A 23,991-nucleotide genomic window follows, 5' to 3' on the forward strand; every position below is an offset into this window, starting at 1 on the left:
AAAAAGGTTGTCTTGTCTTCCAGGCGTACCTCATTCCAGAGATCCCACGTTCCAGCCAAAAGAATGCTACACATTTGGCCTGATTTACAGTCTGTTGGTCTTCAGCCGGAATGTGAAAAGGCTGTTCCGTTGAGCGTTCTTTCAGCATACCAAATAAAAAAAATTTGCACTGAAAGTTGATTGTTTTTGGTTGTGGTCATTTCACTATACTATGAGTCATTATAGATGAGCATTGCATTGTATTGATGAAGCTATTAGCCTCTTGACCTAGACTTCATGATAGAGGTCTCAAAGCCAATGACCAATCCGAGAAAGAAACAAAAGATCCCCGTTTCAGAGGTGGAGAACTGATCCACTTTATTGATTGGTCTGAACTCTTGTAATATACTACTAAGAGACATTGTGCGATACAAACATTGCATTTCAACATCATGGGATACACGGGTTTTCAAGTCTCAAATTTTTAAACTGATAAAAAAAAGTTACCACGATGTTTGACAGAGTTGGTGCCTCCGAAATGGCAACCTATTCCATATATAGTGCACCGGCTCTGGTCAAAAGAAGTGCACTATATAGGGAATAAGGTGCAATTTTGGACAAAGACACAGCTGAAAAGTTGCACTTAGTCTTTTCCGGGCTTCATTTCGATTTATTTTTTAAGATTCAAGTTTCGTAACCTTTTTCTCATTGCCGCTGTAAACACTTGACATCCCATCAAAAATAGGATGAATAAAATTGATGTTGAAAAGATAGAAAATAAAAATCTGAACATCAGCTTTAGGACTTTAAACAATTCAAAAGCAAAATGAAACGGGAAAAAAACAAGGAAATATCAGGTTTAGAGCAGATTGGGATTATTTAAGCGAAGCAAAAGCTGAGAGAACCAAAAAACATGGTATGCTTTCACATATCCGAAAAAGGGTCTTGCAATGGAACATTACTGTCATTATCAATGTTGACCTAGTCTTTTGACAAAACGGTTGATATTTATCTTGGATATTAATAGAGAATAGATTAAGAGGCAATGGACTTGAATAGTCACCATGACTGCAAAAAAGCAACTCTTCCTTAACTTGACTGTACCATACACAAAAGTAAAACAATTGCATGTGTCACACTACAAAACCATGTACCAGCTACAAAAGACAGGAACTCGGTCATAAACATCCAGGTTTCCATTAATTATGGGCAAAGTCAAAGCACATCTCAGTACAATCCTCTGCAGGAGCTTGAATAAGTTATACAACAGGTAGTATGCTTTTGTTGTCAAAGGTTACAAAGCAAAAAGTGCAACAATGGTGCAGACCATTCTTTATGTTTGGTTAGTTTTGTATTTTTTTGTTGTCTAAAAACATAAAAGACAAATCACACAGATCAGTTTACTGTCAGGACAGTATAAAAAAAAAAAGATAGGGACTACGGAATCAAAACAAATAAACAAAAAACACCAAAATATTTCTGAGAAAATTATTTTAAAGCTGCCTTCTTTTTCTCCAGCCACAAGGCATGGGCGAATCTTGGGCGAAGGTTCCTGACGTACTTTAGTTACCATGACAATGTGGGTTGCAGAGTACTGTAAGTAGAACATTCTGCACTGGTTGGAAACCCTAGAGAGACAGCTACGGGTCAGACTGTGTGCCATACAGTACACCCACCTTGGTGGTGGTCAGCTTAATCCAAACACAATTGGCTCATTGACAGAGTTCAGATCAACATGGGGGCCCAGAAGTAAAGTAGTCACGAGGAGAAGGAACAACATCAAGCTTATTAGTCTTCTTTCACCTTTCTGCTTGCTCCTACACCAGTGTTCTCAACTTGTTCCAAAGATATTGGTTTTGTTTTTCTCAATGGTGCGGTGACGGACAAAAGCTTTCTTTAAGTTCTAGATCAGCAGAAATATTGTTACATCCATGCATCATCTTTCTCCACAGTGTTGCAAAGACAGGCATCAAATTACAAACTCACAACTAAAATGTTAACGTGTGTGTTTGTTTCATTCACTTATGTCAACAATGTTCAGGCTTTGGTGGTGCTTGGTGGTCAGGTGGATAGGGGGCCTCTGTCTCTCAGCTTCACTGTGATGGGGGGGTAAGAGATGGACAGGGAGGGACAGACTGATATTCAAGATTAAACCCTGCTCCTCCCCCATTCATTCAAAAACAAAGTGGATCCATTTAAAAGCAACATTAAAATAAGAATAATCAAGTGAAGAAAAAAACGGCAGAAAGTTACTCTATTTACATACAATTATTTTTCTTATAGACAAAAGCATCTTTCCAAAAATCAAAACAATTTCCCCCCCAAAGAAATGTGTATTTTGTGTTGTTTTTTCATATTTATACATTACAAGTTCTTTATCTTTCATCATATCCTCCACCCAGGCTTCCTCTGTCCTGACAGGCTGTCTGCCAATGCTTCTGAACATAAAGGGAGTCAGTCTATCCTGAAGATTAAAGCCTGTCAGAAGTCACTCGCTGCCTTTCTTACTGCTGGCAGTCAGAGGGTGCTGTTGCACCAAAAAGGATACCCCCACACCCTCTGTTCTCCCCACACTCATTCAGCACCAGTGAGTGAGGCTTGTTTTGGGGGGAGGGGTGGGCAGGCAGGCCTGTACTGAGAGGCCTGCCCTTCCTCTGGGGTGGGATGAGGGGCAGGTAGGGCTCTAGTGGCAGTGCTCAGTCATCGCTGTCTGACAAGGTCTCATACTGCTCCGACAGTAGGGGCTCCCGCTCCCACACACGCTGCTGCTGGGACCCCAGAGGGCCTCCTGGTGGGGGCTGCTGGGCCTGCATGGAGGGGGAGGCCATGGAGGTGGGGGGCGTGCTGCTCAGCATGCGCATGGTCAGGGGGTTATAGGGGAACTGCATAGAGCCTGGAGAGAGATGTGAGACAGGATAGTCTTTAGAGGGATTTTTCTTATTTAGAAAATCCTGATTTCTGAATTCCCGTGTGGCTGTTAATAATGTGGTATTGTGTACACAGACAAATAGACAGAGACCCAGAGTTTAAATGGGTCTTGTGTCTTACCTGTGGACGAGGGCCGGTCCTCCCAGGCCCAGCCCGGGGCCTGCTGGTGGTAGTCTCCCTCTGAGTGGACGGAGGAGACTGACGAGGGCCGCTCCCCTCCTGCTGTCTGGGCTGCTGCTGCGTATGCCTGACCTGGGTTGGGCGACTTGGACTTCCGGCTGTTGGCTTTGCTCTGCAGTTTCTGCTTACCTGTTGTGTTAGCAATAAGTTTTATTTGCACAAGTACAGTGAAATGCTTAACTTGCAAGCCCTACTCAATAGTGCAGTATTCAATATCAAAATAGTATAACTAAAAGAGGAAGCTATTTACAGGGTCAGTGCCAGTACCACATTTACAATGTGCAGGGATACTGGCGTATTTGAGGTAGATATGTACATGTAGGCAGGGATTAGAAGAAAGTGACTGGTAGCAGGATAAATAATAATAATAGTGGAATAGCAGCATAGGTGGTGGGTGTGTGTAAGTTTGTGGGTGTTAGTGTGAATTGGGACTATTCTGGAGAGCTTGTTCCAAATCTCAAAATGTCAAAGTATAGGGTGTCCACCCACTACCCAGAGTGGGTGAAAACGTGCTTCCGTGATAAATTCACTTCCTTATGTTTTAAAATACATTTTTACCAAAACAGATATGATTATTCATGTTCTGAATTGTTCAGTGGCGTCTTTCTCGAACATATTATGAACAGTAACCTAACACATCCGACAATAGCCACCGAGCTCCGTTGACAAAGCGGTGCCGCTTCTTGCAGCGACTTTTGAGGATTTTACGTTGCGATGGTCTTCTGCAAAAGTTGTTTCCCCAGGTCGCAAAAAGCTAAATTAACATAACGAGCTGAATTAAATGTAAAATGATTTGAAAATAAAAAGCTTACGGTATGCTCTGTGCTCCGTTGACATTTCAGCGATACGCTTGTTTTTCTGAGATCTTTAAAAAATACTATTTTCATATACTAAAATATTTAAATGGTATATATATATATGTCATGTCTCAATCGATCTTACCTCTATTGTTTTATGTCCTCTGGATTTGAGAAGAAAGACGGTGAGCCTGTCAGTTTGCCTTAATTCTCGCACAGCATCCAGGCTAGCTGACGCAAATACTATTTTCCAGATTTTTTCCCTCTGGCCTCCATTGATTTAAGCCCCATTCGGACAGGATACATCCCCCAGGTAATGGTATTATGTGTACGAGCACAAATCACCACATCTGTAATTTTAGTCCCGTCCAAATCTGCCATGTCAGTAATTATCACTTGGCAGGAAGGTTATTATCCCAGCCCTAAAAACCTACTGTTTTTCGGCAAACTCCAAGGTCCTCTGATAATGCATATCCCATGCTAATCGTCATCCCTGTGTTTTGAGGGATATTACTGAGTTTAACAGGTGCTGCACCCAGTTTGGGTTAGAACATGGGAACAAATTGATGCTTAAAACAAAGTGCTATGCACGTAGCATACAGATGAATTATCTGTTTTGTCATATATCAACTTTCCTAGTGTCTTACTTCTCTTTTAAAAGATGAAGTGGACACAATTGTACCAATGAATTAATAAATTGCCAAATACGTCAGGTAATTAAATATCTGCATAGGTTACAGTTCATGGTTCTTATTGATATGCATTATTATTTAGACTTTCTCTGAACTGAAGGCCATTAGGCTAATATTAGGCTATTCCAAGACATTTGAAATATCTTCACGCCTAGGAGAGCCTCCAGGCGTCCGTCATAATGGTCAATTGTGAATGAGGGGAAAAAAATAATTACAGGGGCAGTTTGGTAAAACGAATCCCGTCTGAATTGTCCACTGTTAAAACGGACATGTTGGGGTAATAATTACATAACCGCCGTTCTATAGTAATACTAGTCACGTGCGAATAAGGCTTTAGTCACCCTTTGTAGGATGGCCAATATTAGGGTAAGAAAAACTCAACCTTTGAACGGATTATGATAGAGACCATTGGTTTTCTGAGTATCTACACAATTAACATAATTTTACCCATTGGTCCAAATATTTTTGATTGGACACCCTACAAAGTACTCTATTCCAATGTATCTTTAGAGACAGACAGGGTTAAAAAGGTGTGTGTGTGAGTATGTAAATACGTAAATGTTTACTCCTGTATAGTGGTTTCAGTCTGCTGCGTGTGGTTGTTTGCCACTGACCCATGATAGGTGAGGGGTTGGCCTCCTGGCGGGCCTCGTTGCTGGGGGTGTTACAGCTGGGCTGAGGCCCTCCCTGGTGCTCCTCTGGCCTTTCTTCCAGGTTGCCCATCAGGGCCTTCCGGATGATGTCCTCCAGGCCCAGGTTACTGGCCGGGTCGCTGAAGGAGTGGTTCCTGGGGTTCACGCTGCCTGGCGGGCCAAACACGTACGCAGGACGAGGGGGAAGACATGGAACAGCCACCACACGGTCGTGTTCATTAGGGTATTCAAACAAACATTTAAAAAAAATGTTTGTTTCAATTTATTTCATACATTTTTTTGGCTGGTTTAAATGATTCTAGTATGTTTGAATATGAGTATATGGTGATAGAATAGGATCCTATGGTGTTAGAAATGTTTATACTCACTTGAGCTGGTCACAGCGGGCAAGTTGAAGATCTCTGTGCCTGGTTGTGCATTTCCTGAAAGGAGAAACAATAGCATAGTTCAGTTAGCAAACGAAATGTCTGACTGCAAACTAAAATGACGCTAAAAGACAGAGTTAATCGTTAGTCGTTTTACAGTATGTCTTCCTATTACAATGTTATCTGTTGTTAAATGAGAAATGAGTGCAATGCACAGAAAATATCCTTTAAATGAATAAAATACCGTGCGAATTGAGTTCCATCAAATGTTATATTTTTTCTATCTTGGAATGCTTTCTAAAATGATGTTCGTACAAGGAAGATAAGAAGAGAGGCGACTTACCTACATCAGAATCCCCGACACCAGAGGAGTTTAACTTACGAAATATCTCCTGCTTCTTGGATTTCACCATAGGGGAGGTGTTCTCCAGCTTGGTGAAGAAGGAGGGCAGGTAGCTGACACTGCCAGGGGAGCGAGAGTCGCCCCTGTAACCAGAGAAAGGCCACCACGGGGTTAAGAGTCAGGCAGCAGAGGGCTGATTAGGCTAGCGTGCCACTGGCACCTCCCTCCAGTTTCCACTCTGTTAGCATGCCAAACAGGTCACAGCTGCCCACAAGGCACATTCTGTCCATGGGCACTGAAGGTATCCAGTATCCACACGCACAAATAGACGTAGACATACAAAATAAATCGGTCATACTTTTTGGTTTGTCAACTTAATGTCCGAAACATACATATATGTCTAGTGATATCATTGAAAGTTCCATTAGGTCAGGGGTGTCATTCCATGGAGGGCCTAGTGTCTGCCGGTTTTCTTTTCAATTAAGCCCCAGACAACCAGGTCAGGGGAGTTCCTTACTAATTAGTGGCCTTAATTCATCAATCAAATACAAGAGAGGAGCGAAAACCCACAGACACTCGGTCCTCTGTAGAATGAGTTTGACAAGTGTGCGTTAGGTGAACATAAAGAAATGCGAGAGCGCCCACTACTTAAGAAGATATGCCAGTCCTACACACCTCATCTCAGGCTGGTCAGCCTCTCGTCTCTGGGGTTGTTGCTGCTGCTGCTCTCTGGCCTCCTGTTGTTTATCCTGGTAGCTCTGGGGAGGGGAGATGGGCTCATAACTCTCCACTGCCCCCCTGCCACCCCGATCAGGGGATTTACCAGGTCTGGGTAAAGGACAGAGGAGGAGAGAGAAAAGTGAGAATTTGAAGGAATGGACAGGGGTGCACCACCAGGGTTATGTTCAATAGGGAGAAAATGTTTTGCATGGGAGGTATAACCTGAACTTATTGCAAACCGTTTAGCTACGGTTTACCCTACTAAACAGGCTGGCTTGGTCAAGAGGTTGTGTTGGGCTACTGGTAGGTGTTGTTACTGTACCTGGCTCTGGGCTTGTCAGGGGCATTCTCAGGAGACACTCTGCTGGGTGTGGGTCTCTGATGGTGCGATGGGGCCTGGGTCTGGTTCTCTGGGCTGTAGCGGTTGTGGCCCTTGGCACGGCCCCCGGGGCCCGAGCTAGATACTGGCAGCTGGGCGCTCTGGAATGTGGTGGTGGCAGAGGAGGAGATGGTGGTGGAGGACTGAGGAGGATCCTGGTTCCTGGCAAAGTCCTGGGTGATAATATGCTATAAAAGGAGAAAGAGGAGAGGACAGACAGATCAGGGAGATGTTATTACTTGGAGGCACACCTCCATTTTCAGTCTCTACACTTAAATGTTTGTATCCAAAGTTGTCTAGTAGAGGCTGTTGTCAGAGTTGTTGAGATCATCATTTGCAGTTCAGTCGATGGATCACTCAAGATATCATCACTCAACAAAAAGTGGTACAGGAGGCATACTGTACATTCATTGTTGGTAAAGTAATTTGTATTGGTTACACAGTACATGGATTGTTTGCCTTAGGAACCCAGTTAAAAAGGGCTATGAAGGAACAAGTCATTGGGGTCTTCTTCAGGCTGACTACATAGCAGTTGCCTGACAGAACTCATGCCTGGATAGGTGTTTAATATCAGCTAACCACAAAATATGATATAGCAATCTGATGCCCGACTGCGCAGGCAATGACATGGCATGCAATCGTGGAAAGCTACTAGTGTGTCTTACCGAGATGTGGTCAGCCAGGGTCATGACCCGGTGGGTCTTGGGGACCTGCTGGGACTGGGAGTACCCTCCGTCAGCCTGGGAGGAGGGGGGCTGCTGGGACTCCGCTGACTGGCGGTAGCGGATCATGTCAAAGGAACGCATGCCAGCTGCTGAGTGAGGATAACACACAGTTACCAGACTGAGTTGGGGAGGGTAGAGAAATGGGGGAGAGAAGTGATATGGGAATGGAGGAGAGGGTGATATATCGGGGAGGGTGGAAGGAGGGGTAGAACTACCCCTCCTTCCACCCTCCCCATATGTCAATAGGCAGCTGATATACATTTGCCTCCAGCGGACAAAAATAGCTTGTGGAGTGGTCTGGTGACCAGATGGGAGCTTGTGGGAAATGGAATGGTGTCGTCTGCTCTGTCGTACTTAGCTGACAAGGTTACTGGGCTAAGGAGTCATTCCATAAGGAAACCGATACTTGAGAAAGAGAGCTTGAGACCTTCAAGAGAATACTTCAAGTCCCCATATGACATCTATAGTAGAGGTTGACCAATTATGATTTTTCAAAGCCGATACAGATTATTGGAGGACCAAAAAAAGCCGATACCGATTAAATCGGTCGATTTTTATATATATATTTGTAATAATGACAATTACAACAATACTGAATGAACACTTATTTTAACTTAATATAATACATCAATAAAATCTATTTAGCCTCAAATAAATTATGAAACATGTTCAACTTGGTTTAAATAATGCAAAAACAAAGTGTTGGAGAAGAAAGTAAAAGTGCAATATGTGCCATGTAAAAAAAGCTAGCGTTTAAGTTCCTTGCTCAGAACATGAGAACATATGAAAGCTGGTGGTTCCTTTTAACATGAGTCTTCAATATTCCCAGGTAAGAAGTTTTAGGTTGTAGTTATTATAGGACTATTTCTCTCTATACCATTTGTATTTCATATACCTTTGACTAGTGGATGTTCTAATAGGTATTTTAGTATTTAGTATTGCCAGCCTAATCTCGGGAGTTGATAGGCTTGAAGTCATAAACAGCGCAATGCTTGAAGCACAGCGAAGAGCTGCTGGCAAATGCACGAAAGTGCTGTTTGAATGAATGTTTACGAGCCTGCTGCTGCCTACCACCGCTCAGTCAGACTGCTCTATCAAATCATAGACTTAATTATAATAGCACACAGAAATACGAGCCTTAGGTCATTAATATGGTCAAAACCGGAAACTATCATTTAGAAAACAAAACGTTTATTCTTTCAGTGAAATACGGAACCGTTCCGTATTTTATCTAACGGGTGGCATCCATAAGTCTAAATATTGCTGTTACATTGCACAACCTTCAATGTTATGTCATAATTATGTAAAATTCTGGCAAATTAATTACGGTCTTTGTTAGGAAGAAATGGTCTTCACACAGTTCGCAACGAGCCAGGCGGCCCAAACTGCTGCATATACCCTGACTCTACTTGCACAGAACACAAGAAAAGTGACACAATTTCCCTAGTTAAAAGAAATTCATGTTAGCAGGCAATATTAACTAAATATGCAGGTTTAAAAATATATACTTGTGTATTGATTTTAAGAAAGGCATTGTTTATGGTTAGGTACATTGGTGCAACGACAGTGCTTTTTTCACGAATGCGCTTGTTAAATCACCCATTTGGCAAAGTAGGCTGAGATACAATGACAAATTAACAGGCACCGCATCGATTATATGCAACGCAGGACAAGCTAGATAAACTAGTAATATCATCAACCATGTGTAGATAACTAGTGATTATGTTAAGATTGATTGTTTTTTATAAGATAAGTTTAATGCTAGCTAGCACCTTACCTTGGCTCCTTGCTGCACTCGCATAACAGGTAGACAGCCTGCCACGCAGTCTCCTCGTGGAGTGCAATGTAATCGGCCATAATCGGTGTCCAAAAATGCCGATTACCGATTGTTATGAAAACCGGCCCTAATTAAATCGGCCATTACGATTAATCGGTCGACCTCAAATCTATAGAGCTTTACCAGTCAGTAAGGGCCAGTTTCCCAGACACATTAAGTCTGACTAAAATGCACTTTCCATGGAGATGCGCCATTGAGTAGGCCTTTTAGTAATTTCCTCATCATCTTAAATAAGCATGCCCCTTTCAAAAAATGTAGAACTAAGAACAGATATAGCCATTGGTTCACTCCAGACCTGACTGCCCCCGACCAGCACAAAAACATCCTGTCGCGGACTGCACTAGCATCGAATAGTCCCGGCGATATGCAACTTTTCAGGGAAGTCAGGAACCAATACACGCAGTCAGTTAGGAAAGCAAAGGCTAGCTTTTTCAAACAGAAATTTGCATCCTGTAGCTCTAACTCCAAAAAGTTTTGGGACACTGTAAAGTCCATGGAGAATAAGAGCACCTCCTCCCACTGCACTGAGGCTAGGAAACACTGTCACCACCGATAAATCCACGATAATCGCGAATTTCAAAAAGCATTTCTCTACAGCTTTCCTCCTGGCTACCCCAACCCCGGCCAACAGCTCTGCACCCCCCGCAGCTACTAGCCCAAACCTCCCCAGCTTCTCCTTCACCCAAATCCAGATAGCAGATGTTCTGAAAGAGCTGCAAAACCTGGACCCCTACAAATCAGATGGGCTAGACAATCTGGACCCTCTCTTTCTAAAATTATCCGCTGCCATTGTTGCAACCCCTATTACCAGTCTGTTCAACATCTTTCGTATGATCCGAGATCCGTAAAGATTGGAAAGCGGCCGCGGTCATCCCCCTCTTCAAAGGGGGTGACACTCTATACCCAAACTGTTACAGACCTATATCCATCCTGCCCTGCCTTTCTAAAGTCTTCGAAAGCCAAGTTAACAAACAGATCACTGACCATTTTGAATCCCGCTGTTCAATCCGGTTTCCGAGCTGGTCACGGGTGCACCTCAGCCACGCTCAAGGTACTAAACGATATCATAACTGCCACCGATAAAAAACAGTACTGTGCAGCCGTCTTCATCGACCTGGCCAAGGCTTTCGACTCTGTCAATCACCGTATTCTTATCGGCAGACGCAATAGCCTTGGTTTCTCAAATGACTGCCTCGTCTGGTTCACCAACTACTTCACAGACAGAGTTCAGTGTGTCAAATCGGAGGGCCTGTTGTCCGGACCTCTGGCAGTCTTTATGGGTTTACCACAGGTTCAATTCTCGGGCCGACTCTTTTCTCTGTATATATCAACGATGTCGCTCTTGCTGCTGGTGATTCTCTGATCCACCTCTACGCAGACGACACCATTCTGTATACATCTGGCCCTTCTTTGGACACTGTGCTAACAAACCTCCAAACGAGCTTCAATGCCATACAACACTCCTTCCGTGGCCTCCAACTGCTCGTAAACGCTAGTAAAACTAAATGCATGCTTTTCAACCGATCGCTGCCCGCACCCGCCCACCCGACTAGCATCACTACTCTGGACGGTTCTGACTTAGAATATGTGGACAACTACAAATACCTAGGTGTCTGGCTAGACTGTAAACTCTCCTTCCAGACTAATTTTAAACATCTCCAAACCAAAATTAAATCTAAAATCGGCTTCCTATTTTGCAACAAAGCCACCTTCACTCACGCTGACAAACATACCCTAGTAATACTGACTATCCTACCGATCCTCAACTTCAGTGATGTCATTTACAAAATATCCTCCAACACTCTACTCAGCAAACTGGATGCAGTCTATCACAGTGCCATCCGTTTTGTCACCAAAGCCTCATATACCACCCACCACTGCGACCTGTATGCTCTCGTCGGCTGGCCCTCGCTACATATTCGTCGCCAGACCCATTGGCGCCAGGTCACCTATAAGTCTTTGCTAGGTAAAGCTCCGCTTTATCTCAGCTCACTGGTCACCATAACACCCACCCGTAACATGCGCTCCAGCAGGTATATCGCACTGGTCATCCCCAAAGCCAACACCTCTTTGGCCGCCTTTCCTTCCAGTTCTCTGCTGCCAATGACTGGAACGAATTGCAAAAAAGAGAATCGCTGAAGTTGGAGACTTATATCTCCCTCACTAACTAAGTGTCAGCTATCTGAGCAGCTTACTAATCGCTGCAGCTGTACACACAGCACATCTGTAAATAGCCCATCCTATCTACCTACCTCATCCCCATATTGTTTTTATTTACTTTTTTGCTCTTTTGCACACCAGTATTTCTACTTGCACATCATCATCTGCACATCTATCACTCCAGTGTTAATTCGCTAAATTGTAATTACTTCGCTACTATGGCCTATTTATTGCCTTACCTCCTCGCGCCATTTGCACACACTGTATATAGACTTTTTCTATTGTGTTATTGACAATACGTTTGTTTATTCCATGTGTAACTCTGTTGTTGTTTGTGTCGCACTGCTTGGCTTTATCTTGGCCAGGTTGCAGTTGTAAATGAGAACTTGTTCTCAACTGGCCTACCTGGTTAAATAAAGGTGGGGCCTCCCGGGTGGCGCAGTGGTCTAGGGCACTGCATCGCAGTGCTAGCTGCGCCACCAGAGTCTCTGGGTTCGCGCCCAGGCTCTGTCGCAGCCGGCCGCGACCGGGAGGTCCGTGGGGCGACGCACAATTGGGCTAGCGTCGTCCGGGTTAGGGAGGGTTTGGCCGGTAGGGATATCCTTGTCTCATCGCGCTCCAGCGACTCCTGTGGCGGGCCGGGCGCAGTGCGCGCTAACCGAGGGGGCCAGGTGCACGGTGTTTCCTCCGACACATTGGTGCGGCTGGCTTCCGGGTTGGAGGCGCGCTGTGTTAAGAAGCAGTGCGGCTTGGTTGGGTTGTGCTTCGGAGGACGCGTGGCTTTCGACCTTCGTCTCTCCCGAGCCCGTACGGGAGTTGTAGCGATGAGACAAGATAGTAATTACTAGCGATTGGATACCACGAAAATTGGGGAGAAAAGGGGATAAAATTTAAAAAATAAAATAATAATAATAAAATAAAATAAAAATTATAATAAAATAAAGGTGAAATAAAAATAGTCCAGGTGCAGGCTTAATATTTGCCAAGTAGCTCAACGCTTCCGTAGGTTAAGCGCAGACTAGAGTTTTTTAAATGAACCTCCGACTCGCTATGCGTCGATACTTCAAAAATGTACATTCGTAAACCCTAACTGTATACCCATGTTGGTCCTCAAATAAGAAGACAGGTTTTTGTTCTACGTTTGCTACGGTGTACCCTACACTAAACAGGCTGGCTTGGTCAAGAGCTGTATCTGTACCTGGCTCTGGGCTTGTCAGGGTCGTTCTCGGGAGACATACCACTGACTGTTTCCTCGTTGCTGTTGCACTAAGATGGCAACTCAGCATGAATGTGCATGTGCCAATTGAACCTCAACAAGGTAACAGTCGGTGGTTGTATTTGATTAACGTTTTATTAAAAAGTATGGATTTCAGCAAACAAAGAAAGGCACGCAACAGGGGACAAACATATGTACATACATATGTACATTTTTGAAGTATCGACGCATAGCGACTCGAAGGAGTTGGAGGTTCATTTAAAATAAAATATAAAAAAACTCTAGTCTGCGCTCAACTCCGCAAGCTTAATCTGTGTCAGGCAAACCAGAACTGAGAAGACATCTTATTATTGAATGGCTCACAGTACAACGCTTTCTTCTTACCTTGTGATGCTGCCTGTGCGGCCCTGTCCCTGTCAGCCCTCTCCCTGTCATCCTGCTGCTGTTTCTCCTGCTGGGCCTGGGCTGGAGAGTTGGCTGGGCTGATCACCTCGATGGCTGCTCCACTGGGGACCTCATACCGACTGGATGACACTGCAGGGAAGGAACACACACACACCTTGAAAACAACCCTCTCACTGACATATGATCATTTTCTCTTTTTTTGTGATTTGCTATGTAATTAAGTCTTACATGTTAGAAATGCTGGGAATTAAAACGCAAACCAAATCTATATCCAGGTGTCCACCCACCCACCCAGTTGTATTACAGGACTATTTGTCTCTGTATATAGTGTCCATGTTCTACACTGTTCCCTGTTCTATTTTATTCTATGTGGAAGACTCACAGCTGCTGGAGGAATCGGAGCTCTGGGAGCCTCTCTCCCGTGAGTCCTTGTCCGAGGCGATCTGACGCTTGATGATGACGTCGATGAAGTTGGCGGCCGTGATGGTGGTCTTTCCTCTGGTCTTCAGCTCCTCCTCGATGCGTGACTTGGTGGGGGGACCCTTGTCCTTGCCCCCCTGGGGACCACCAGACCCCTCAGCGTATCCTGGGTGGGGTTTCCCCCCTGGCAGAGACATGTAGGGAGACTGCATGGAGCGCCTGTCTGCCTCCTGCTGCTGCTGCTCGTGCTGCCGCCTGGCCGCAGAGGATGATGAAGACATGTCGTCGTCTCGATCGTGCTTGGAGGAGTCCTTGCCCTTGTTGACGTCCATCTGAGGGGCGGATGCGGCAGCGTCCACCAGGGCAGCCAGGGCGTCGGCTGCAGTGCTATAACGGGCTCCTGCCTGGGCTGCTGCTGCTGCTGCTGATGGCCTGGAGGTGGCAGAGAGGTTGAGGGTTAATATTATGTATATATAAACTCAGCAAAAAAAGAAACGTCCTCTCACTGTCAACTGTGTTTATTTTCAACAAACTTAACATGTGTAAATATTTGTATGAACATAACAAGATTCAACAACAGACAAACTGAACAAGTTCCACAGACATGTGACTAACAGAAATTGAATAAATGTGTCCCTGAACAAAGGTGGGTAACAGTCAGTATCAAAAGTAACAGTCAGTATCTGGTGTGGCCACCAACTGCATTAGGTACTGCAGTGCATCTCCTCATGGACTGCACCAGATTTGCCAGTTCTTGCTGTGAGATGTTACCCCACTCTTCCATCAAGGCACCTGCAAGTTCCTGGATGTTTCTGGGGGGGAATGGCCCTAGCCCTAGCCCTCACCCTCCGATCCAACAGGTCCCAAACGTACTCAATGGGATTGAGATCCGGGCTCTTCGCTGGCCATGGCAGAACACGGACATTGCTGTCTTGCAGGAAATCACACACAGAACAAGCAGTATGGCTGGTGGCATTGTCATGCTGGAGGGTCATGTCAGGATGAGCCTACAGGAAGGGTACCACATGAGGGAGGAGGATGTCTTCCCTGTAACGCACAGCGTTGAGACTGCCTGCAATGACAACAAGCTCAGTCCGATGATGCTGTGGCACACCGCCCCAGACCATGACGGACCCTCCACCCCCAAATCGATCCAGAATACAGGCCTCAGTGTAATGCTCATTCCTTCGACGATAAACGCGACCATCACCCCTGGTGAGACAAAACCGCGACTCGTCAGTGAATAGCACTTTTTGCCAGTCCTGTCTGGTCCAGCGACGGTGGGTTTGTGCCCAAAGGCAACGTTGTTGCCGGTGATGTCTGGTGAGAACCTGCCTTACAACAGGCCTGCAAGCCCTCAGTCCAGCCTCTCTCAGCCTATTGTGGACAGTCTGAGCACTGATGGAGGGATTGTGCGTTCCTGGTGTAACTCGGGCAGTTGTTGTTGCACATGTGCACATGTGGTGCGGTTTGCAACTGAAAGGGTGCACATATAAGAATGGATTAACAGTACACGTACAGGTTTTTATCTGGAACGAAAATGGGCATAGGTGGTGGGCGTGCGATCAACCCGTCTGGATTTTAGAAAACATTTTAGAGGCCCTCATCTTGGCAGTGTAGAAATTATTTTGGGATATTTAAGCCAATAACCTGCAATTCTACACATTTCTCCATGGAGCTGATTGAAAATGTTGCAGTTTTAATGCACATTTTTTGATATTCTATACATTCCACGGCTAATGCTGTGTTCTTTTGCTTAAACATAATAATACAAATCAACACTGCTAAATTCATTGTTTTTGGAATTTAAAAATCTCCCTGTCTAGCTTTTATTTTGGTGACTGTTAGTTCTCAAAGATTATACTATTTAAAAAAATATATGAGCCCATTATTTTTTCTACATACAGTACTTTATATCTGGTTTACACTGAAAGCGTTTTTCCATCACACACACACACACTCCGAGTGTACGTGGGGTGAGGGCTTACAAGGCCAGAGCGGAGCAGGCTTAGACTCACATGAGAGGGGTGATGACGCCCTTGCTGTTGGTTCCTTGGAAGATGCTGGGTCGCTGCTGCTGGGCTTCCTGTGACCTCATAGATGGGGAGGGGCTACGCAGGTAACCACGGCTTCCTGGTCTATCTGGCTGCCCTGGAACTGGGGGACAAACAAGAGCTGACTTCCATAACAGAAAAGAGCAATTCAAAGTTGAAAGCTTATAATGGCTTTTTCAACACTGTCCCAAAAAACAGGCTACATTAAAAATCCCTTAACTCTGTGAGAGAATTTGTTCAGCCAGGTTCAATCAAACTGCTATGAAATAGTTGGCACTGTATTGTTGATGACACTGTACAATACTATACAATATAAATGGCATTGAGGTTCACCTCCACGCATGTAGTCATTGGCAACCGCTGCAGCCACCACTCGCTCACGCTCTCGTTGTCTGTACTCCTCCCTTTCCCTCTCCCTGTTCTCCCTTTCTCTCTCCTTTTCCCTCTCTTTCTCTCGATGCTCCCGATCGCGCTCCCTTTCTCTTTCGCGCTCCCTCTCTCGTTCTCGCTCCTGACAGGCCGCTGCTGTAGCTGCGAGGTGGGCTTGGTGGCCTGTGGACACAAAGAAACAGACAACACACACACACACACACAGTAGGTTTACACACCGTCTCTACTTCGGGTACAGTCGCTGAGGGGTAGAAGGGTGGTTGGGCCGCCTTAAGCACACAGTGCTGTTGTGAATGCCTGATGACACAGAGAGGAGTGTCCTGCCCGGATGTTGATCAGGATAGACAGCAGAGATGTTCTGGGTACCATCTCAAATGGAGCTTTGTACTCAATTTGGCTTTTTTTTTGTTTTTTTTGTTTTACATTTCCCAATTAATGAGGCAAACTGAACATTTGATTTTGGATAGAGAGGTTACTGCAGTAGGTGTATATTTAGATCTGGTCCATAGGTGTGTTCAGGTCAATTCAGATTCTCAGAGCTCAGGGGAGTGCAGCAGGGGGTTGAGGGTAGGAGGGGGGTAAAAAGGAACAAGAGGGGGGTAAGGGAACAGGAGGGTCAGGTTGGTGTTGGGGCAGGGGGGTCCTCACCTGGAGATATGGAGGCTGGGTTGAAAGGCCTAGGAGGGAAAGGGGGTTGAGCTCCGGGGATGTAGGTGATGCGGTCCATAGTGGGAGTACCTGTTCCCCCAGGGTGAGGCAACAGGATAGTTGGAGGCATCTGGGCTAGATCAATAATCCCTTTTACAGACAGAAGCAAAGGGCCAACGGTGAGCAACACGAACCAAATCCATAGGATCAATTTGAAGAGGTATGAATGAACACTGTGTACAGTAGCCTTGGTTTTACCAGTCACCTTTCTCTGAACAGTGCTCAAAAACATATGTTTTTGTAATAGGGCTGCTTATTTTTCAAAAAGGTGCGTGGAGTGGTCACCTTGTAAGAGGCAATCACTGAGCAAATGAAAGTCTGAATTGAATGTTTGTCAATACGCAATTTATAAAACGGAGTATTAGCTGCAGGCCCAAAATATACGTCAACAATTCAGCGATAATAAACTAAAAGAAAATTCTATATCAATATGAGGCAATTTGTCAGGTTCATTTGCTTCTGGGCGTCTGGAAAAGGTAACCACTAATTCACAAGAACACAGACTGCGTTCTACCCATCACCCCACATCTCTCCCTCCTCTCCCTACCTCCCTCAGGTGAGAGAAGGACACACAAACAGACAGACAGCAGTCAGAGTCAAGTACCTCGCGCTCCGGGAGGATAAGAGATGGCAATCTGTTGCTGTTCCCGTGGCGACAGGCCCCTGGCAACGTCGGGCCGTGGTATAACCTGCATCTGCTGTGAGGTGATATAATCGTTGAGAATGGTCTGCCTTGTGTTCTCCATGGTGTACAGCTGGTAGGTGTTGTGGTAGCCCGTCGGGGACGGCTGCCTCGGGAACATGTATGCAGCTGCATGGGGAGGAGGGGAAAGGAGAGGTGCAGATAGAGACTAAAAATATGAACAGCAGGCGAACAGATGGTGATTACTCTACTGACGTCAATGGACTCAACCTGAGACTGGACAGGACACTCAGTGCCTATGAATGAAAAATGACAAAGCTACCCCAGTTCACCCAGTCTATCATTCCAGGATTCAGGTCTATTATTGTGTTGTTCATAGAGGTTGGCTCAGGTTCATATAATATCATTGTTTCCCCTGAATACTTTGAGCATTTGACTGAGCCTGCATGGAGTGCCAAATGGGCAGGGTTTGCACTTTTGGGACTATTCCATTGGTTACATTGCGCCAGGCTCACAAATAAAAAATACTATTTGAACCCATGCTTGGTGGGTCAGGGTAACAGGGTGTGTTGTGTGTCCTACCAGGGTCCAGGACGGCCCGGTGGAAGAGGGTAGGGTCTAGGTGTGGAGGCAGGTGGAAGCGAGGCTCTCCGGGGGCCATGGGGCGGTGGTGGGGGTCAAAGGGGCTGTGGGAGGCCATAGGGTGGTTGGGGTCACCCCCTGACACAGGGGACTTAGCTGGAACACTGTCCCTCTGATTGGGGGTCATGGCACTCTTCCTATCGTGAGACGTAGGCTTCCCAGTGCCTGGACAGGGAAGAGAAATGACAATAACACAAATGGCTTTCATCAAAACAAAAATCAATAAAGTAAACATAAGGATTAACAAAAATGTGTTCAACGCTTGCAATGTTTTCAAATTGTACTGATAAGATCTAAAGCCACACATCATTGCCTGTGAAGTGATTGCTGTACAATGAAATGACCTCGTGAAAATACATCTGACAGAAGATCTATGAATTGAAAGTGAATACTTCGAGAGGGAAGGCCAGACAAGACGTACCCTCCTGTCCTCGGCCCAGCATGGGCGAGCCTCTGGACATGGAGCTGGTGCTGTAGTTGACCGGGGTCCTGCGGGCATCTGCGTCTTGGTACATGCCAGGGCTGAGCTGGGACTTGCCTTGCTCCTGGTGGGTGGAGCGCAGCACGGAGGTGGCCGAGTTGACCACAGAGGTGTGGCGCGCCCGCTGCTGCTGCTCCGCCGCCGCCTTGCTCTCCTCATACTTGGCCCGCTCCATGGCCTCCAGCTGGGGCATGGTGGGGCCGTGGGGCAGCCTACTGGGACTGGTGATCAGGGACTTGACGTTGTGCTTGATGGCCGACTGGCTCAGAGGATGGCCCTGGTAGAGGGAGAGGAGGGATTGGATTGTCTGTTGGTGACAATGAACAGACAGCACTCACTCAATCACTAGCGCACACACGCACGCCTACACACAAACATGCTCTTTCCCTCACGCACACAGCTGCAGAACACAAACACACTTACCTGGGATATGGAGCCCTCCATGCTGGCTCGGCTGTTGGCAGCCATGTCGGGGGTCTTGCGGGGGTCCTGTCCAGGTTGCTCTTGACGGGGGATCTCATGGATGGAGCGACCCATCTCCTTAATGGTGTTCACCCCCTCGTAGGGCTTACCCTTACCTATCCCCCCCTCAAATGAGCGGATGGGTGGGCTCTCCCTCTTTATCTGCTTGCCGTACTTCATGCTCTCCTCATAGGCCTCTGCAGAGGTTCTGGGTGTACCTGGAGTGGAAAGAGAAAAATACAAATACATTTTAAAACTTGGCTTAACGTGAGTTACATAAAAAGTCAAAATCATATTTACTGAGTTTAATTTGTGGTTTTCAATTTAATTATTTACATAGGAGCTGCAATGATGTCACCTGATAACTTAATTACCTTGCATGATGGATCCAGTCATCATGGGCCTCTCCTTAGACTCCCCATGGGGACTTTCTCTGGGCAGGGCTCGGATTATCAACCCTGACACACACACAAAGTCAGTCAGAAGACAAAACTCACTCTCTTACGTACGTACGTGCGCACACACACGCCTTACCCTCGAAGGGGGCTCCTTCTCTCCCGGAGTGGCCTCTGGCAGCCTCCATCATATCGTGGGAGCGTTTGAGCTCATGGCCTGACCGGGGGCTACACGTGGCCTCTCTTGGGTTCTTAATGGCTACGGAGACAGGAACACAATATATGTTCATTTAGGCAGATTTAGATATACAGACCTAATTCTTGCTGCCAATAAATGCTGATGAATGCCTGACTTCAGAAGCACACGGGTACCATTTTCATTGTCCCAATTGACTAACTCCCTGGGTAAACTAATGCCCAGGATAAGTAATAGGATCACACACAATGCAATGCAGCACATTTCCAGAAACTACTATACTGTAGTATAAATCTGAAGTCCCATAAGTAACACACTACACTGAAAAAAAGTCGTGGAGTGACCACTAACACAGCTTCGTATTACCATCGTAGGATAGGATGTGTCCACTCTTGCCCTCGTAGATGACGTGTCCCTTGGCCAGCTGTTCCCGGGCCTTCTCTGGGCTGCTCAGGTCCTCCGTGGTCAGCTTGGTGATGGTGCCCTTCAGCAGGTCAGCCGCAATGCTGGACCCAGACAGGGCTGGCGTGCCCTGGTCACACAGAAGAGAGGTAGAGAGAGAAAAGTAAAGATGGACAGAGAGAAATGGGTCCAATTAAGTTCAGAAACCAGGAACAACTCAACTTTTTCATAATGTTTATTTTAACTTACATAGCACTTTTCATTTCAAATAAAATCTGCTCCAAAAATATTAGACTAATTCACAGCATACATCATCATAAGAAAAACTGTGATATTAGATGTCCATAGACAGTGTGGTGCTTGGATACACATAATGGCTTAGCAATGTTATTGTAACTGTAATACCTGTGTGATTGATCCTCTGGCTGGGTTGCCTCTGCTGATACCCCCATCCATTGGGCCTCCTTGAAGGAAGACAACAGACAGAGGTTGGTATGTGTGGATATAGATGAGGGCCCGTACAGGCATTATATTCCTGGTCAGAATCATTGAAGCCTAATTCGATTATCCCTCATTCTCCCGGAAGTTTGCACTCGTTGACTTCATCTCAAGGATTTAAAGTAATTGGTGTAAGATGGTACACTCTGGCTGCACTAATACATTGCTTTTAAATCTTGGTGGGGAGAATAGTAGAGCAATGGGCTGCAGCCTGAAAGAGGGAAACAGAGGTTTCCACACCCCAATGTCACCCCAGAGGTTAGTTGTGGGAGAAGGTGTGAGGAGGACTTCTAGTGAAAGGAGGTGCTTTTTGAACTGGGGCTCGTGAGGTCTCTCTCCATCTTCCTCCCTCACCAGCGTGCCACATTCTGTCAGGTCTGTGCAAACAGAGGGCAGGAGGGAGGGAAGGAGGGTGGAGGCCAGACTCCTCCACTTCACTCTTCTCGATCGCCTGCGATAAAGCTATTTTCTATCAATCTTGCAAACCTGGGTTCAAATAGTATTTCAAGTCTAGTCCCAGAAATGCAAACCCCACCCATCTGGCATTCTAGGCAGGCAAACATTGAGTATTTGAAAGATTTAAAATATGATTTGAACACAGGTGTGGTTTCTGGGTATTCACTGTGGGTATCAGCACTGTTTTGGTGAGAGTGTGAAAGGAGAAACACTTGGGAGGCAAGGACAGGCAGGATGACAGACAGACACTTTTGTGAGATGGACAAATAGACACACACCTCTGACTACCCCCTCATACTGCATCTGGGAGAGGAGGCCCTCCGACTGGCCACGCGGAGAACACTCCTCCTGCTTAATGTAGGACACTGGGGAGAGGGAGGGAGCGAACGAAAAGGGAAGGCAAGTGAAGTGGGACATTGGGACTGTGACATCAGGTCTGAATGTGCTCAAACGTTGACAATATGCTTGTCTCTCTCTCATGCTAATCTAATAGCAGAGAGAGGACATTAGATGATGATAGACAGTATCCACACTTGCATACCAATTAGTATGAATAAATGTATTGAAAGTAGTATGCTAGTTTGGACAACGGAATGTGGATCGGGGGTGCGTGTGTCATCCAGACTGGCTTGTCTTACCAGGTTTGGTGGGGTCCTGCTGCCTGGGCAGGCCCAGGGATATGGAGCCCACTGAGCTCTTTGCAACCTCTGGGCCACCGTAGACAGCATGGGATGGCAGGTACGTACCAGGCGTTCCCTGAAATGGCAAGAACAGACAGGTCAGAATCAGGTCAGGGTTGCAAAATTCCAGTTGGAGGATTCCCTCCCTGTTTGTTCTCTCCTGATTCTGGGAGTCCATCAACCAAGATATCTGAAAACATTAAAACTTTCTCGGAATTATACAGCAGAGAAATACAGGGAAAGTGTAATGTACACAAATAAAGGTGGAGCCAACGGATGTGTACCAAAGTTTGCTCTTTGGCATATTTGCTAGTAAACATTACTAAATACAGAGTACTGTCTGCTACAAAGGCAAATAGCCTTATAGGTTTCTTATTAAATAATTATCACACAACAAATACTGTTAGAGTATGACTGATTGAGAAAGAGAGAAAATAAAATGTTTTATTATTTCACCAAATAGAACATACAAAACACTTCAGCCACACCTGCTCTGGGTGCCCACCTGTGTGGGCCTAACCAGGGGGCTGGCTGGATCTGAACCCTCACCTGAGGGATATGGGTCTTACCTGGGAGATGGAGCCGCCCTGGATAAAGGAAGGCTTGTCTGTGGGTTTGGAGGTTGGAATGAGTGGAGGAGGAGATGGAATGTTGGCGGGTCGGCTGTGTCTGGAGAACGTCACACGGACTCCATCAGGCAGACTCTGGACCACCTGGTTGGGAGCTGGCTGGAGCACTAGGAGAGAAAAACAATACAAGTTAGGGAGTGACATCATTGATCATATGATTATTTAGCATGAGCCTTGTCTAGGATACGGTGAAGAAGGGAAAAGAAAACACACAAAAAAGTGTGTCAGGAAAAGAAAATCCAGAGGCACTGAAAAGTTAAAGCATTGAACATTTTTGCAACCCCCCAAAAAATCTATTTATGCCTATTATGGATATTCTCATAGAAAAATGATTGTACCATTTCCTGCTGTTTCCACAGATCAGTCACTGTACATTACTGCAACTAAATTCAGGCTAAATTGTTTCTCATTCTCAGCCAGTGTATCATTCACTACTCTTACTAACAGGCTCCACCAGCAGCCTATCGTCCATCTATGAGTGCATGGTGATAACATTGAGGCAGATTTCCCAGACTGAAGTAAACAGTGAAGTAAACACAGCACAGTGAGTCTGGTAGCTAGAGTTAAAAGGCTGAAGCCGACCTAAACCTGATGTAACCTCCCTGCCTCCTGTCTGTCTGTACATCTGTGGGAACAGCCTCAGGGAGTGATATCTGGCTCGTCTGAGTTCTACCCTGTTAGTGAGTCACGGTGACCGGGAGTGACCTGCCTTGAGGAAGCAACCCCCGCTCCCTTCCTCCCGACAGTCTGCCCGCCCTCAGTGCCCCTGCACTTTACAAAATCAAACATTTAAATTTGTCCGGGAGAGTACCTACAGCAGGCACAGACGTCAGCATCCTGGCAGCTCACACAGAGATAAGGAAACAAGCTAGTCCATGATGGAATACTGATAAAGCCTTACTGCAGCCAGGCTCTGTGTGTGTGTGTGTAAGTAATATTAACGTTCATTCATGATAGGGACAGATAGTATTTTAAGGCCAGTTACAGTACAGCTTAATCTACTCACAGAGAATCGGGAAAGAGAAGTGGGGGTGGAAAAAATAAGGCCAACTGTACTGTAAGAGCTTTAGCCAATGGAAAAAGAGTTGGCTACAGCACAAACAGTATGGGAGCAGGCTAGCTAAACGGTAGAGCTGAGGCCACATGGGGGAGGACAGAGCAGAGGGCGGTTACCTGGAGGCACGCTGTAGCGGGAGGCGTTGGGGTCGTTGGGCTGAGGAGAGGCCTTGCTCATGTCCCTGGGAGAGAGCCTGTAGGGAGATCCTGGCCGACCAGACTGGGCCTCCTGCTCCAGAGCCATCTTCATATCATAAGGCATGTAGGGGAAGGGCTTACCTGAACACAACACAGAACAGAGACATATGAATGAAAACACTGCCGCAAGATAAATGCCGCACACAAATAGATGAACAATCAGAAGATGAAACACAACCCGAGACGATTTTATTATACATTTCAATCAACAAAATAATAGGGTCTTGGCATAGATTCACAGTTTTCACACACAAAAAAAAGCCCATCAGCCTGCCTTACTGCTCTAACACGAACTGCGATTT

The 23,991-nt window shown here is 45.9% G+C and overlaps 1 protein-coding gene across 5 annotated transcripts in view; it reads right to left on the reverse strand.

Moving 5' to 3' along the window:
* Positions 1–327: 327 nt before the first annotated feature.
* Positions 328–23,991, reverse strand: part of ncor1 (nuclear receptor corepressor 1) — a 117,797-nt gene continuing 94,133 nt past the window's right edge. For 2 of the 5 annotated variants that reach the window (XM_038975628.1, XM_038975611.1), the window contains exons 23-47: positions 23,609–23,770; positions 22,376–22,542; positions 21,765–21,882; positions 21,405–21,491; positions 20,578–20,636; positions 20,137–20,302; positions 19,714–19,833; positions 19,554–19,637; positions 19,141–19,397; positions 18,658–18,994; positions 18,177–18,401; positions 17,556–17,762; positions 16,892–17,041; positions 16,187–16,405; positions 15,818–15,956; positions 13,762–14,231; positions 13,359–13,508; positions 7,702–7,850; positions 6,980–7,224; positions 6,613–6,765; positions 5,938–6,080; positions 5,598–5,651; positions 5,191–5,379; positions 3,028–3,216; positions 328–2,872 (exon numbers count right to left, since the gene is read on the reverse strand). In XM_038975628.1, coding sequence (XP_038831556.1) covers positions 2,676–2,872; positions 3,028–3,216; positions 5,191–5,379; positions 5,598–5,651; positions 5,938–6,080; positions 6,613–6,765; positions 6,980–7,224; positions 7,702–7,850; positions 13,359–13,508; positions 13,762–14,231; positions 15,818–15,956; positions 16,187–16,405; positions 16,892–17,041; positions 17,556–17,762; positions 18,177–18,401; positions 18,658–18,994; positions 19,141–19,397; positions 19,554–19,637; positions 19,714–19,833; positions 20,137–20,302; positions 20,578–20,636; positions 21,405–21,491; positions 21,765–21,882; positions 22,376–22,542; positions 23,609–23,770 — 4,436 coding nt within the window. In that variant the 3' untranslated portion in view covers positions 328–2,675. The other 3 variants (XM_038975615.1, XM_038975621.1, XM_038975636.1) reach the window with 3 other exon arrangements.

This window comes from Salvelinus namaycush, chromosome 3 (genome assembly GCF_016432855.1).
Source record: "Salvelinus namaycush isolate Seneca chromosome 3, SaNama_1.0, whole genome shotgun sequence".
Classification (NCBI taxonomy): domain Eukaryota; kingdom Metazoa; phylum Chordata; class Actinopteri; order Salmoniformes; family Salmonidae; genus Salvelinus; species Salvelinus namaycush.